The 15,317-nt window shown below is 39.2% G+C and overlaps 1 protein-coding gene across 1 annotated transcript in view; it reads left to right on the forward strand.

Moving 5' to 3' along the window:
• LOC147309815 (uncharacterized) overlaps positions 1-15,221 on the forward strand; it is a 72,028-nt gene extending 56,807 nt beyond the window's left edge. Inside the window, exon 6 of the mRNA XM_086268195.1 lies at positions 14,098-15,221. Within this exon, the coding sequence (XP_086124321.1) occupies positions 14,098-15,005 (908 nt within the window). The 3' untranslated portion in view covers positions 15,006-15,221. The remainder of the gene's footprint in view (positions 1-14,097) is intronic.
• The last annotated feature ends 96 nt before the right edge of the window (positions 15,222-15,317 follow it).

A 15,317-nucleotide genomic window follows, 5' to 3' on the forward strand; every position in this document is an offset into this window, starting at 1 on the left:
GTAGTGTCTCTATTCTCCACTAGGGGGCTTTCGCGCGTTCTCCTCACTGCAATAAACTACTGCATGAGAGACGCAAGTCATAATCACTTTCGTGATTCTTTTCCCCCCGTTTTCAGGTAAAAGTGTTTAAAAGTTGATATATTTCCAATGTGTACACTGTTAAGATATTTAAGAGGTAATCCTTCATTGTGTTGTAAGCGTTAGAAGCATTATATTACAGTTTTGTGCACATATACGTGGTGGTTTTGAGCTGTGTTTTGTACTGTGTAATGGCCATTAAGACAACTGCAGGAGCTAAAAATGCCGCGATTGTCAGCCATTTTGTCAGGAAACCTGCTCAAGTATATGTATAGTAAGCACTTTAGTATTTCGGTTTATTATTTAGTGTTTTTCTTCCACCATGTGACATTTAGCAGTACAGAATGTGAAACGTTCCTGCTCATTTTCACTGCAATAAACTACTGCATGAGAGACGCAAGACATAATCACTCTCGTGATTCTTTTCCCCCTGTTTTCAGGGGTGTAACATTTGCGACATGTAACAATCATAACAAGAGAAAACTGTACAAAGCATAGAACCGTAAAACTGAAAATCAATGTTTGACCTAAAAGACATTTCAGTAAAGTAGCTGAGTAAAAGTACAGTTACTTCACTGTTCAAGTATTGATCTGACGCGCAAGGTAAGGAGGCTGCCACACCTGCAGCAGGTTTTAGACCGTTTCTCACAAGCTGCCAGTTTCTCAACAAACCAATTCTATGGGAAAAAATGAAGCACATGCGGGGCAAGAAAATAAAGAGTGATTAACATTATTGTTTTATATTTTATTCAGACGGTTACCTCCCAGTTATGACTGTAAGTTCTTGCATCAAGGAACATCTGACATTTAATTATACACATAAAATCAAACAGACACTACACCACACTGTTTGCACTGTGTTAATGAGTAAAATCAAGGTTTTATATGAAAATGTTGAACATATGTCGTAAAGAAAACTTTCATATAATATAAGTTAATTAAATTTGCAATAACATTTACAATGATCACTCATTTTTTTGTCATAGCGTTATATTGATTTTGAGAATAAAAATACTAATTTTTATGGCAATTTAATAGTTGTGTTTTGGACTTCTCTCTTTTGTTTTAGTCTTAACTTTGTAGCATCTTTTGTCTCTCTCTCTTTGGTAACCAAGCCCTAAGCTACATTATGATAAATAACTATGATTTCCGTGTCTTCAGAGGAACCTGTTAGCCTATCTTTATCAACTACATTATGCTATAGCAACAGTGAAACTTTGTTTGCAAATGAGGCACCCAGGGACAGCATTTCTAAAAGTTTGCACTATGAATACATACGTATCAGTTAATTCTTCTTTAAAGCTCTGGTTTTCTGTATTAACTTTCTGCTTAAGCTGTTAACACTTCTGCACATTTCCATAGAAATGCCTGAGTCACAGCTAACGCAGCAAATAATTAAAGAGTTGGTAAACAGATTCTGTGAAAGGATGTAAATACAAATAGCTGATTCCCCCATTCGCCTGACAGCATTCTTGGACAAACAATTACTCTGAAAGCACAGATTCCAAAACTGCAAGTTTCATCAGGCTCTAACCAAAATATACCGAACAGCAGCAAACAGCAGAAGGAATTCAGGAGAAATCTCTTTAGCTTAAAAAGATTTAATTTACTTTAGCAGTTGAAATTACAAGTTTACAGTGCGGGGCCCCAGTGTGATACAACAGCCTGTCTCACACCAATTATAACCCTGAAATTGGCTGTACATGGGCTTATATACTGTGACAATAACTGAACATTATTATTTATTATGGCTCTCTTCTCCCAGCACCCCAATGTGATGCTCCATTCGAATCTTCTCAGTCCAGTCCACCCTCCTATCTGCTCACATTCCTGGAATCAAAAAGACAGATATAAAAACACGCTGTGTGGCCTTCTATTCTATTCTATTATTTAATGTTATCCTTCAGCTGTCCCAGTTCAGGACATCTTGTTCGGACTTCCTGACCCGGACACTTTTCTACCCATTTTCATGTGTATGTAAGCATGCTGCAAAACCGTCTGCACTCTACGTCATTAACAATTTTTCAAATCAGGAAAGCAGTGATAAATGAAACTCTTAACCATAGCTGGACTGGCCATCGGGCATACCGGGCATTTGCCCGGTGGGCCGATGGTAAATTTTTCTTTTAAATGGGCCGATGTTTTGTTGTTGTTGTTGTCTTTTTTTCGTAACTGTGTAAACAGTGAAAGGTGGCGGATTGGACAGATGCTGGCAGACGTGTAAAAATAACTCAATTGTTTGGTAGTGGCTATGGTGGAGCTTTCACAGATTCAGTAAAATTAGGAAGTGGTGGAGGCCAGCAGGTGGATGGGGGAAAGGGGAGGCGGAGGTGGAGAGACCCAAGGCGGCCGCAGGTCCGACTGTCAGGTGAAATGAGCTTCAGGTAAGAAGTTATGACCTGCAGTCTATATATAAACCAAGTTTAGTTGTAGTTTATTTTTGTTGTGCTAACTTTTTACAGTCAGTTACAATAACTCGTACTATGTACTCTAGCATGATGGATTTTCTATACAGTTGGGTGGGTGTTATGATGTTACTGGTGAACTTTATTTTATTCATATGGTTAGTTAGTAGAGTTGACTACCGTCCAGTAAAAAACTGAATCCTCTGGTATTCAGAGTTAATATTATGCGTTTCGTATTGAGCTGAAAATAAACGGGATTTGTCCCGTACTTCAGCTACTTCAATCATGAAACTGATCAATGATCAGCTGATCGGCGTTTCGGCCACGAGTCCCGTCTCTCTTGCTTGTTTATCTCCCGCTTTGCGCCAGAAAGAGGAAACTAGCGGAGGTCGCGTTAAACAGCAGAAGCGCCTTTAAACTTGATAAGCTGTTGTTAGAATTTATTTAATATTACTTTCTAGTATCAGCTGATATTTGTTGGAGCCACGGTCGTAAAAGCTGCTGGTCATGATATCGGTTTGTATATCAGGTGAGAGGGAAACATGAAGATGAAAACAGGAGATGTCCTTACTGAATCATCAGCGCTGAACAGGTGATGGAGAAACAGGTTTACCTTTTAGGTGACATGAATGGGTTGAAGGAAAGCTATGAACTGTTTCTGAGAGACAACTTACACCAGGATCCTTTTCTGTGTAGCTGACAGCTGGTAACTGTGCAGGGGCGGGTCTAGCAAAGTTTTGCCATGGGGCCAGGTAGAGCATTAACAGGGAAAGGGGGGCACAAAGAAATACTTTTCTTTCTTATTCTCATTTAAAATTTCTAGCTTTTAACAAATAATTATCTGAATCTTACAACCAAAGTTTTCATCTGATGTCAAATTTATAGAAATCCATTATTGTACATAGTAAGTTTTTTTCAGGGTCCCAACATAATTTCTTCAGAAGAAAGTACTGTACATGATGCCAGTATTTTCCCACATTTTCTAGATACTGTATTAGTACTTTGTGTAAAATGCCATCAAAAAGTCAGTTAAGTTTTATTCTTTCTCACCTCTTTCTGTCTCCTTTCACTTTTAAAAGGTTGCCATGTTAGAAAAAATATTTTGCCCTGCCATGCTGTTTATTGATGTGATGTGGTAAATAAATAGTTTATGAAAATATCACTAAATCTGTCATTTATTATTTTTAATATTCAGTAATGGTCATGTCTTACCAATAGTCTTCTCTGTCTTAATTTCAGGTTTCCACCATATGTTGTAGATAGTTCAGGAAGTTAACTCAACCAAGCAGTGTTTGGGTTTTGGCTAAGTACTGTTTAGAATACCAGAATAGGGAGGATGGTGTAGGTTTAAGTTTATTAGATTGATACATATATACCAACAAGACAGTGTACATCACTGTCACAACAACGTTTGTTTTCATTTAAAGGCTTTATGGGTTTTCCTATAATACCTGGTGGGCCGGTCTCTAGTCAAAATGGCCGGGCTGATTTTTTGTTCCAGTCCAGCCCTGCTCTTAACCCTCAAAACACGGAGCGCCAACTCGTTTATGAGCACATTTATGGGCTCAAATTGTGGTCATAAATATTTTGTACTTGTAAATCAGTTTTGTACTTGTAAATAAGGAGTTGTATGTGTAAAAAGAATTTGTGTGTGCGTAAAAAACATTTGTATGTGTAAAAATAATTTGTGTGTGTGTAAAAAAGATTTGTGTGTGGACTTAGCCAAAAAATACGTGTGAAACTCTGCACTCAAGTTTCAAGTTACATGTACGAATTTGGACCCTATTTTTCTTCCTTTCATCTGATTGGCCAATGTCATGTCAATCACAAATTTAACTATCCAATCAGAGAATAGATGGGTTTGGTTGTTGGAGGGGGCGCTTTTTTGAACTGCAGGTCCTTAAAGGGTAATACAGTTTGAAGCTGGAGGATCTCTATATAAATATCCGATAGAAGCTAGGTCCCCTAATTTTCAGTAGCTGTTGAAAGGATAAGGTTGTGGTGTATCAGTGGTTAGAAATAACATTATTACTTTAGGATTAGTTTAACACAAAGTCAGGGCTGACCCGGGACCATGGCTGTGAGTCACAGTGCGCAGCATAAAGGTCGTTTCACATCGGATGCAGCATGTGCTGCTAATGCTAACTAAAAGCCAAGGATCCAGAATTTGTTGCGCTGGCTGCTGAGCTCTGTGGGTTTTTACAGCAGTTCTACCTGCACTAGATGCACCTGCAAAACTCGGACCACCACAGACTGTTTTCCTGTAGAGAAATAATCAGTTCATTTGTTTATGTCTTTTTCTAGCAGGAACCCCAGAAAGCACCAGAGGATTAACAAGTTAAGGCTCTTCAAGAGTGGTGTTTTTTATGGTGTAATATATGCGGGTCGTTCTGCTGCCAGTACTCCACAAACTAAAGCACTGCGTGCATCATTAGCCTCATTAATACGAAGCCTAAAATATTGCCTCTGGTGGCTTGCTGCAGTACAGGTAATGTGAGTCTGTTATTTTTATAAGAGCAACTGGCCCTCACAGTGTCTCCAGATAAAATTCTGGTCTTTGGACAAATGCAGTCGATTACCCCTGATCTATTTATTAGTAGTACAGGGAGTGCAGAATTATTAGGCAAGTTGTATTTTTGAGGAATAATTTCATTATTGAACAACAACCATGTTCTCAATGAACCCAAAAAACTCATTAATATCAAAGCTGAATGTTTTTGGAAGTAGTTGTTAGTTTGTTTTTAGTTTTAGCTATTTTAGGGGGGATATCTGTGTGTGCAGGTGACTATTACTGTGCACAATTATTAGGCAACTTAACAAAAAACAAATATATACCCATTTCAATTATTTATTTTTACCAGTGAAACCAATATAACATCTCCACATTCACAAATATACATTTCTGACATTCAAAAACAAAACAAAAACAAATCAGCGACCAATATAGCCACCTTTCTTTGCAAGGACACTCAAAAGCCTGCCATCCATGGATTCTGTCAGTGTTTTGATCTGTTCACCATCAACATTGCGTGCAGCATCAACCACAGCCTCCCAGACACTGTTCAGAGAGGTGTACTGTTTTCCCTCCTTGTAAATCTCACATTTGATGATGGACCACAGGTTCTCAATGGGGTTCAGATCAGGTGAACAAGGTGGCCATGTCATTAGTTTTTCTTCTTTTATACCCTTTCTTGCCAGGCACGCTGTGGAGTACTTGGACGTGTGTGATGGAGCATTGTCCTGCATGAAAATCATGTTTTTCTTGAAGGATGCAGACTTCTTCCTGTACCACTGCTTGAAGAAGGTGTCTTCCAGAAACTGGCAGTAGGACTGGGAGTTGAGCTTGACTCCATCCTCAACCCGAAAAGGCCCCACAAGCTCATCTTTGATGATATCAGCCCAAACCAGTACTCCACCTCCACCTTGCTGGCGTCTGAGTCGGACTGGAGCTCTCTGCCCTTTACCAATCCAGCCACGGGCCCATCCATCTGGCCCATCAAGACTCACTCTCATTTCATCAGTCCATAAACCTTAGAAAAATCAGTCTTGAGATATTTCTTGGCCCAGTCTTGACGTTTCAGCTTGTGCGTCTTGTTCAGTGGTGGTCATCTTTCAGCCTTTCTTACCTTGGCCATGTCTCTGAGTATTGCACACCTTGTGCTTTTGGGCACTCCAGTGATGTTGCAGCTCTGAAATATGGCCAAACTGGTGGCAAGTGGCATCTTGGCAGCTGCACGTTTGACTTTTCTCAGTTCATGGGCAGTTATTTGGCGCCTTGGTTTTTCCACACGCTTCTTGCGACCCTGTTGACTATTTTGAATGAAACGCTTGATTGTTCGATGATCACGCTTCAGAAGCTTTGCAATTTTGAGACTGCTGCATCCCTCTGCAAGATATCTCACTATTTTTGACTTTTCTGAGCCTGTCAAGTCCTTCTTTTGACCCATTTTGGCAAAGGAAAGGAAGTTGCCTAATAATTATGCACACCTGATATAGGGTGTTGATGTCATTAGACCACACCCCTTCTCATTACAGAGATGCACATCACCTAATATGCTTAATTGGTAGTAGGCTTTCGAGCCTATACACCTTGGAGTAAGACAACATGCATGAAGAGGATGATGTGGACAAAATACTCATTTGCCTAATAATTCTGCACTCCCTGTATATGTAGTGGACAATACCTAATGTTAAACATTTAGGTTCGGCCTTCATTCGTTGTAGAAAAGTCATTCCAGGTTTGGTTCGAAAAATTTGATCAGGGGCGTTTTATGCCCATTTTTGGGGGTGCTTCAACACCCCAAAAAATGAATCGGGGGTGAATCAAAGCACCCCTGAAGATTTCTTACTTTTTTTGACAATATTTGCTGTTTGTGTGACACACTAATAAAAATACAAAAATCATACAGTACCTGGTTGAGACGTAATATTTTAACAACAAAAGGTTTGTTGTTAAAATATATTAAAATGGTTTGTTCCAGCTCGCCTCTCCCCTGCTCTGACTCTAGCGCCCTTTCTTCCAGAGCGATAGTGGCTGAGACGCAGCGGAGCGGAGGTGTAAGTGCCTGGCTTAAAACAGGACATGTTAGCTGCATTTAACCTTCAGTTGCTCTTTATATAGTTAGGTAGGAGTCAGACCATGTTTCTTTTTAGCTGAAAAACATTACATCCAGGTAACCTGCAGTGTTGAAAACGTGTTTTCCGACGATATTTGCTACCCTACAATCCGTCTTACTCTGTAGTAAAATCAGCTACATTTGACCGTCCTGTTGCTTCCATTGAGATTTATACAGCCTATTTGAAATCTAAAACTTATTGTAGCGTAGTGTTGTTACCACTGTCCTGTTTGAAATGGAATGAGAGAAGCTGCTTATTTTGTCATATGTACAAGTGATTTGAAAATTTGCCTTTTAGTTGAAAGTACACTAAGAGAGAACTTTTTTATTAGTGATCTTAATAGTATTTTTTGCATATTAATGTAATTTTTTTTCATCTAATTGAATACAATCTATTTGTGTATGATTGTCAGTCCAAAGAAGGAGAGAGGAAAGAGAGGAACGTGAGGAGAAAGTACAAGGTCAGGAAGAACCAGGTAAGAAAACAGACAGGGACTAGTGACAGGCAAAACAGAAACTGTTAAACTGCTTGAGAGATTTGACCACCAAAAGTGATTTGCCTCAAGGTGAGGCGACGGAGGTTAAACTAAAATAAAAAATCTGCCATAGAGCCATAGTAATAGCTGCAGTAGTAGTAGCTTTTTTACATAGTATACATTGTACCCTAGGCAAAGTTGCCTCAATTTTTTATAATTTTTTTAATTAATATTTTGTACATTTGTACATCATCAGGACTCTTCTATTTTTGGAGTGTATTTTTTATGTATCTGTATTATATTGTACATACACAATAAAAGTGAATCTCTGTTCAAAAAAATGCAGTCAGTTTTACTGTTTACTCACTATGAGCACCATGCATTATTCTCCCCCAGTAATTAAGGTTAGGATATGTATTTTTTTATTCCAATCAATTCTTCTTTTGCAGTAGTAGCCTTTTGCAGCATTTAAATAACCTTTATCAGATTTGATGGTTTTGTTACAAACTTTTTAAAAAAAAAAGTGTTTTGCTTTTCTTTCACAAATGTGGGGATTAAATTGTGTTAAAATGTACAAAACAGTGATGTCGTGTTTTGTGACGAGGACCCAGGCACATAGAGACTTGATGAATTTAAGATTCTTATGATTTAATGAAGAAATTTGCAGACGAGCACAGAGATGGTAAAATTATGATGACTGATAACGGAGACGAAGACAACAGACGACGAGGACGGGAACAGGGGTTTAAATGCACCAAGGAGACAGTCAGAGAGAACTCGGGGCAACTGGAGACATTTAAGGATGCAGGGACTGACAGAGACAGGGAAGAAGTCTCATCGTGACAAGTAGTTTATCTTGCTTGGCTGGACAGCTCTCTGGGTGCTCAGCATCCCCAAAGCTCTGATCCTAGAATCGCCCTTGCATTTGATCCTGATTTTATTTGAAAGTGTCAACTGTTATAAACAAATTAAATTGTATCAACAAAAATTCAATCATGGTTTCACAATAAAAATGAAAGATGACAGTTTAATGATGCTAGGCACGAGGTCATTCTCATTTATTAAAAGGTTAAAAAATTAAAAAACAACTTACTTTGTTTGTTTTGATGCCTGGATACTTGTTGATTTGAAGAAAACAGGTGTGGTAAGGTGCTCTGACATAGTGATTTGACGAAAGAAGAGTTGAATGTATGAATGATCATGCTGTAAAAATGAATTTTGAACAGGTGACATCAGGTTTCACACCCAAACCTGATGTCACCTGTTCAGTATATAAAGTGCAGTGCTGCTCCTCAGCTTCAGTATCACAGCCCAGGCAAACTAATCTGCAGAACTGACCTGTTCATCACAATGAAGCTGCTGTTTTCTCTGTTTCATCTCTGGGCACTCTCCACCACAGGTAACTACACTCATTTCACCTGCAGGTAGAAGGGAGTCTAATTTAAAGCTGTAACCTCCTAGGACCTGGCGTCCACATATGTGGACATCACATTTTGGGTTATTTAGACTAAAATACTCAATTTTGCTCTACATGGGCCTGATATCCACTTACGAGGACATTATACTGCTACTGTTCTTTTAAAATTTTAAACGAATATCCTCATATGTGGCTCTTATTTTTCTTAAAAACAAAAATATGGTTAAAAAAAAAATCTGGTAATTCTTTGTTTTTACATTCACCGGGCCCCAATATGCCCAAATATCAAAGAGAAATTAAAAATGCATGTCTTAGGAGGTTAAATCTTTTTTTAAATCTAACATTGTATTTTTTTTCCAAAGTTAGTGAGTAGTATTGACTCGACTGTAACCTGCTGTAACCCAATATGAACTTTCAAAACATCTCCTATTTGCTATATATTTAAATTGTGATCATCATTTCTGTATTTCTCTCCTGATTGCAGCTGGAGCCCTTCTGTGTCAAATCTGAACAGATTTGACGTGTTCAACCACAGTAGCAAATACATGTTCCTCATCGGAACCAATGTGTGTTACAGCTACCATTCAAGGTAATGTTTTCTTCATATCATATTTCATATTTTCACTAAATTACATCCAATGTGAAGCTATTTGTGTTCCATCAACATTAACCAGCTGCACTTTGTATGGGCAGAAATCTGTGCCATCAGAAACTGAATTTGAATAAGTTAAATTTGAATTTGAATTGCTCCGATTGAATCTGAATTGTAACTTGAATAAATGCTTTTGAAAACTGAATTTGAATTAGTCTAAATTGAAATTGAATTTTATATTTTGAAAATGAATTGATTTGCTTTGAAACTGCATTTTATCCTTTAAAAATTCAGCTCTCGAATAATTTCAGTTTCACTTCTCACCATTCAGTTTCAGTTCTACAATTCAATTTCAGTTCCAAAATTCAGTTTTTTGGAACTTACATCCGGTTCCGGTTCAAGCGCAGATTAATAGAACTACGTTTTACTAGCGGACCGAAAGTGTTACTGACGGGAATCTAAAGCGTCTTGAGCTGAATTAAGACTTCAGAAGTCATTCGTCATGTCGAATGACCAGCGGATAAACTCTCAGGTTGGTAATAAATGTATTACATGTATAAAAACAAGCGTCGTGTTAACAAATGATAGCCGTAAGGTAACTTTTATGCTTATTGTAGCTGTTAGCTAAAAACGCTAATTTAGCGTAGTTTGCCCTGAATTCAGCTTTGACAAACAAATATGATCGACTGTTTTTAGTAGAATTCCAAAGTTGTCATCTTGTACCCTCTCAGATTACCCCCTCTGTATGCTTGCAGAGACCCCTACAGTAGGGAAACATGCAAAACAGTGTCCAAACCTTTGTATTTTAGCTTTATTTATGTCTTTCACAGCATCCCAACTCTTTAGCTAACTTAATAACTTTAGCTAAAGTGAATAGTTAGTCTAATTCATTAGTGCAGCATTACTGGATCACCTCTGTTTGAAGTGATATAATATGATATACAACTATCACTGTGTTTAACTACCATAATAATTCTTAGGGTACTGAGTGCATGCTTAATTAGATTTTTTTTTTTAAAGCATACTGCTCCATTACTATGTTTGACAGGCTGAAGTTGTCGGGTCACCTCCTAAATCGACCATCTTTTACAGGTGTTTTGTGCCAGAAATGGAGTGTCCACTGAAGATACTGAATCTCTACGCCTTGCCATTGATCCCTCTTGTGCCTTCATCTAGACAAGAGACATTAACTTAACCACTCTCATATGCTCTGTACCTACATCACCTTCCCTGACAGTTGTAGCTTGGCTCATCTGAGGGTGAAATTATAAGAATGTGTTATTTTGCAAAGTGCTCTCTAGGGTTCCTAAATAAAATATGGCATTGAGGTCATTTCTTTTGAATTAATCCCTTCTTCTGAAATATAAGAACCTCTCCTGGTTTTAATGGCACTTTGGATTTCCTTACTTTCTGTTCCACTTCCAAACCCAAATAGATGCTGACAAGCTGACACAGTAACATGGAAGAGGGAAAGAAGTTGGAAAGGACTACTACAAATAAACCTAATGCCTAACAATGAAAAATGTAAAATAAGAACAATGATAATAATAAAGATAAAAGATGAAGTAACAAGTTTTTAGTTTTTAGTTTATTCCAAATGATCATCCAGATGTCTGTGACATGTGATGACAAACACCATAATGGAAGGCCTTAGTCATTACATGCTTAAAGTCATCATATATTTTTGCATATGCTGAACAGGCAGTCAGACATGCTGTAACTGTGGGGTAGAAAACTGCATGAACACTATACGGCAGGGGTCTCAAACTCCAGTCCTCGAGGGCATGGAAAAGTTGCATGACACTTTGACCCTTGAGAACTGGAGTTTGAGACCCCTGTCATATGGAATATGACAGGTGTGGTTGAACTGCATGAAGACTCTGAAGTTTCTCTTCTCTTCTGGCAGGACAGGAATGTGGCCTTGTCCTGTGAGCCACTGTAAGGCTGTACTTAGAGTAGAACTGGACTGTCACCGGCCTCAGGCTCTTCACCCTTTTCAAAGACAAAGCAGTCATTTAGATAAAATATTAGATATTGTTTACCTGTAAATGCACAAAGTAAATTTTGAAATGTAATTATTGTCAAGAGTGAACAAGCACTGATAGTGTAATCTACAGCTGTGGCCAAACGTTTAGAGAATGAGAAGTGTTGTTTGCTTATTTACAAAGTTTGCTGTTTCAGTGATAGTTGTATATCATATTATATCACTTCAAACAGAGGTGATCCAGTAATGCTGCACTAATGAATTAGACTAACTATTCGCTTTAGCTAAAGTTATTAAGTTAGCTAAAGAGTTGGGATGCTGTGTAAGACATAAATAAAGCTAAAATACAAAGGTTTGGACACTGTTTTGCATGTTTCCCTACTGTAGGGGTCTCTGCAAGCATACAGAGGGGGTACTCTGAGAGGGTACAAGATGACAACTTTGGAATTCTACTAAAAACAGTCGATCATATTTGTTTGTCAAAGCTGAATTCAGGGCAAACTACGCTAAATTAGCGTTTTTAGCTAACATGTCACGACCTGCGGGATCGGCAAGGCGCTGATCAGCGTCTCTCCACTCCTAGCCCCCCTTCTCTTCTCTTTTTCCTCTCTCTCTCTCTCTCCCTCTCCCCTGTTTTGCCGGGGCGGAACTCATGGCGGGTTCACGCCCTCGGTCCACGCCTTCCTGGATCATGCACACCTGGGCCTCATCAGACCAGCTGGTATATTAGAAGGAGGAGATCAGCTGTTCAACACTGGATTGTTGTGAAGACTCTAGTCAGTACACGTCGAGCCCTAGTTTCCCACACTTCCGTCTCAGAAAGTTAACGTGTGTCTCTCTGTTCTAGATTCCCCGGACCCGTCCCCGTGTTTCCCCGTGTGGAGTGTGTAAGGGGTGACTGGTCACTAGCGGAGAGAGGTTGGCGTGAGCGCGTGTGTGATTCCCTTGTTTGCCCTGGAGCCCTGGAACCCTGCCTCTCACATCTTGTATATAGCACTGTCCTCGCACTGTCTGTAAATACACTTGGTGAAGATCTTGTAAATAAACCGTCTCTGTTAAAACACAACTCCGGAGTCCTGCGAGTGGATCCTCAGAGCAACTCGTGACATAACAGCTACAATAAGCATAAAAGTTACCTTACGGCTATCATTTGTTAACACGACGCTTGTTTTTATACATGTAATACATTTATTACCAACCTGAGAGTTTATCCGCTGGTCATTCGACATGACAAATGACTTCTGAAGTCTTAATTCAGCTCAAGACGCTGTAGATTCCCGTCAGTAACACTTTCGGTCCGCTAGTAAAACGTAGTTCTATTAATCTGCGCTTGAACCGGAACCGGATGTAAGTTCCAAAAAACTGAATTTTGGACCTGAAATTGAATTGTAGACCTGAAACTGAATGGTGAGAAGTGAAACTGAAATTATTCGAGAGCTGAATTTTTAAAGGATAAAATGCAGTTTCAAAGCAAATCAATTCATTTTCAAAATATAAAATTCAATTTCAATTTAGTGATGATCATTTTCAAACCATAAATTCAATTTCAAATTAGACTAATTCAAATTCAGTTTTCAAAAGCATTTATTCAAGTTACAATTCAGATTCAATTGGAGCAATTCAAATTCAAATTTAACTTATTCAAATTCAGTTTCTGATGGCACAGATTTCTGCCCATAACTTTGCCTTTGTAGCTACTTTATCTGGAACTACGACAACACAAATCTACAAGGCATGTGCATCTTCCTCCGTATGTCCAGCCGTAACTTCTCAGACATTTTCAGTCGACCTGGGTTTTCAAAGTGCTCTTGCTTCTGCTTAATGCTGCAACACAGATAACTGCAACTCAGCAACTCTGCCAAGTAAGTTAAATACTATGTTGCTCATTGAAGACAAAAGAATAATATAAAGAGATAAAGACAATAATCTGATGTTCTAAGGGTCTCTGTTCTGAAATGAAATCATCTTCTTTTCTGTTTCAGATCCTGCTTCTCAGTCAAATAATGGTGGGGTATGCAACTTTTGTGACCCTTCCACTGGTCAGTGCTCCTCCACATTACAGTGTCAGGGAGTGGAGAACCAATGCTTCCAATCAATCAGTGAGTCTTTATGTTGTATCAGTTGTGTCATCGGTTTTCTATCAAAGATGATTTCAAATTCTTTTGTAATACATCTGACATATAAAAAGAGCGGAAACTTTTACCCTAATTTATACTAAATGTTATCCTTGGGTGTGAAAGTTACTGTAATAAGATTTTAAATTTCAAGCCTGGAAGTCAGACAAACACATAAATGTTTTACAAAGGTGTTAAGTTGTTTTTTGCATGAAATATATTAAGCTTCCTGGAAAGTAGCCAATTTAAAACATTTCCTGAAATTCTTCTTTTTCATCTGCAGTCAAAAGCAGCACCAGCACGTATCCAGGTTACGGCTGCGCATCTGCAAACCTGTGTGCAGCTGCTTCAAGCCTGGGTTCTCTACCTTTCATGCAGAGCATTGGTACAGTATCAGGTGTTGCCTGTTCTGCAGCACCAACTACAACTGCCGCCCCAACTACAACCATCCCCCCAACTACAACTACAACCACCACCCCAACTACAACCACCACCCCAACTACAACTACAACCACCGCCACAACTACAACTACAACCACTGCCACAACTACAACCACCGCAGCAACTACAACCACAACCACCGCCGGAACTGCAACCACCACCCCAACAACATCTACAACCACTGCCACAACTACAACCACCACTACAACAATCCCCCCAACTACAACCAGTAAAACTACACCCACAACCACTCCCCCAACTACAACCACCGCCGCCATTACAGCTACAAATGCTACAACTGCTACATCAACCACAACCATGCCCACAACTACAACCACCGCTGCAACTACAACCACAACCACCGCTGCATCTACAACCACCACCCCAACAACAACCACAACCACTGTCCCAGCTACAACCACCGCCACAACTACAACCACTGCCGCGACCACAACAACCACCAATGCCCCAACTACAACCACCACCACTGCCCCAACTACAACCACCACCACTGCCCCAACAACAACCACCGCCGCAACTACAACCACCATCCCAACTACAACCACAACCACCGCCGCAACTTCAACCACCACCCTAACAACAACTACAACCACCCCCGCAACTACTACCACCCCCGCAACTACAACCACCACCACAACTACAACCACCGCCACAACTACAACCACCGTCCCAACTACAACTACAACCACTACCCCAACTACGATTACAACCACTACCCCAACTACAACCTCCGCCGCCATTACAGCTATAACTGCTACATCAACTGCAACCACTGCCTCTACCACCAAAAGTGATGCTTGTTCTATCAGACTGGGAATGATCCATCTGCTGCTTGGACTCCTTCTCTTTACTTTTCATTAAAGTCCCAAATAAAACAAAAATAAACAAAAGAACATATGATGCTTCAACAAGACTCAATAGCTTTTTGGAGATTTACATTGTGTTAACAAATCACTGTTAAACGGAAGTCCATAAAAAAAAGGCAATAGAGTCTTGTTGAAGCTGACTTGGGACAAGTATGTAAGACTTCTTTGTTTGTTGACATGATGGACAATTATGTCAATTTTGTCCAGAACATTGAACATTATTTTTTTATAGATATAATATATACATTTACATGTATCCAAATGCATGGGATTTATTTAATACTGAATAGGTGATAAAAATGAATCC

This window comes from Aulonocara sp. 'chitande type north' Nkhata Bay, linkage group LG17 (assembly GCF_057382095.1).
Source record: "Aulonocara sp. 'chitande type north' Nkhata Bay isolate Kocher_YH1m ecotype deep benthic linkage group LG17, A_spYH_male_GT1.1, whole genome shotgun sequence".
NCBI classification, from domain to species: domain Eukaryota; kingdom Metazoa; phylum Chordata; class Actinopteri; order Cichliformes; family Cichlidae; genus Aulonocara; species Aulonocara sp. 'chitande type north' Nkhata Bay.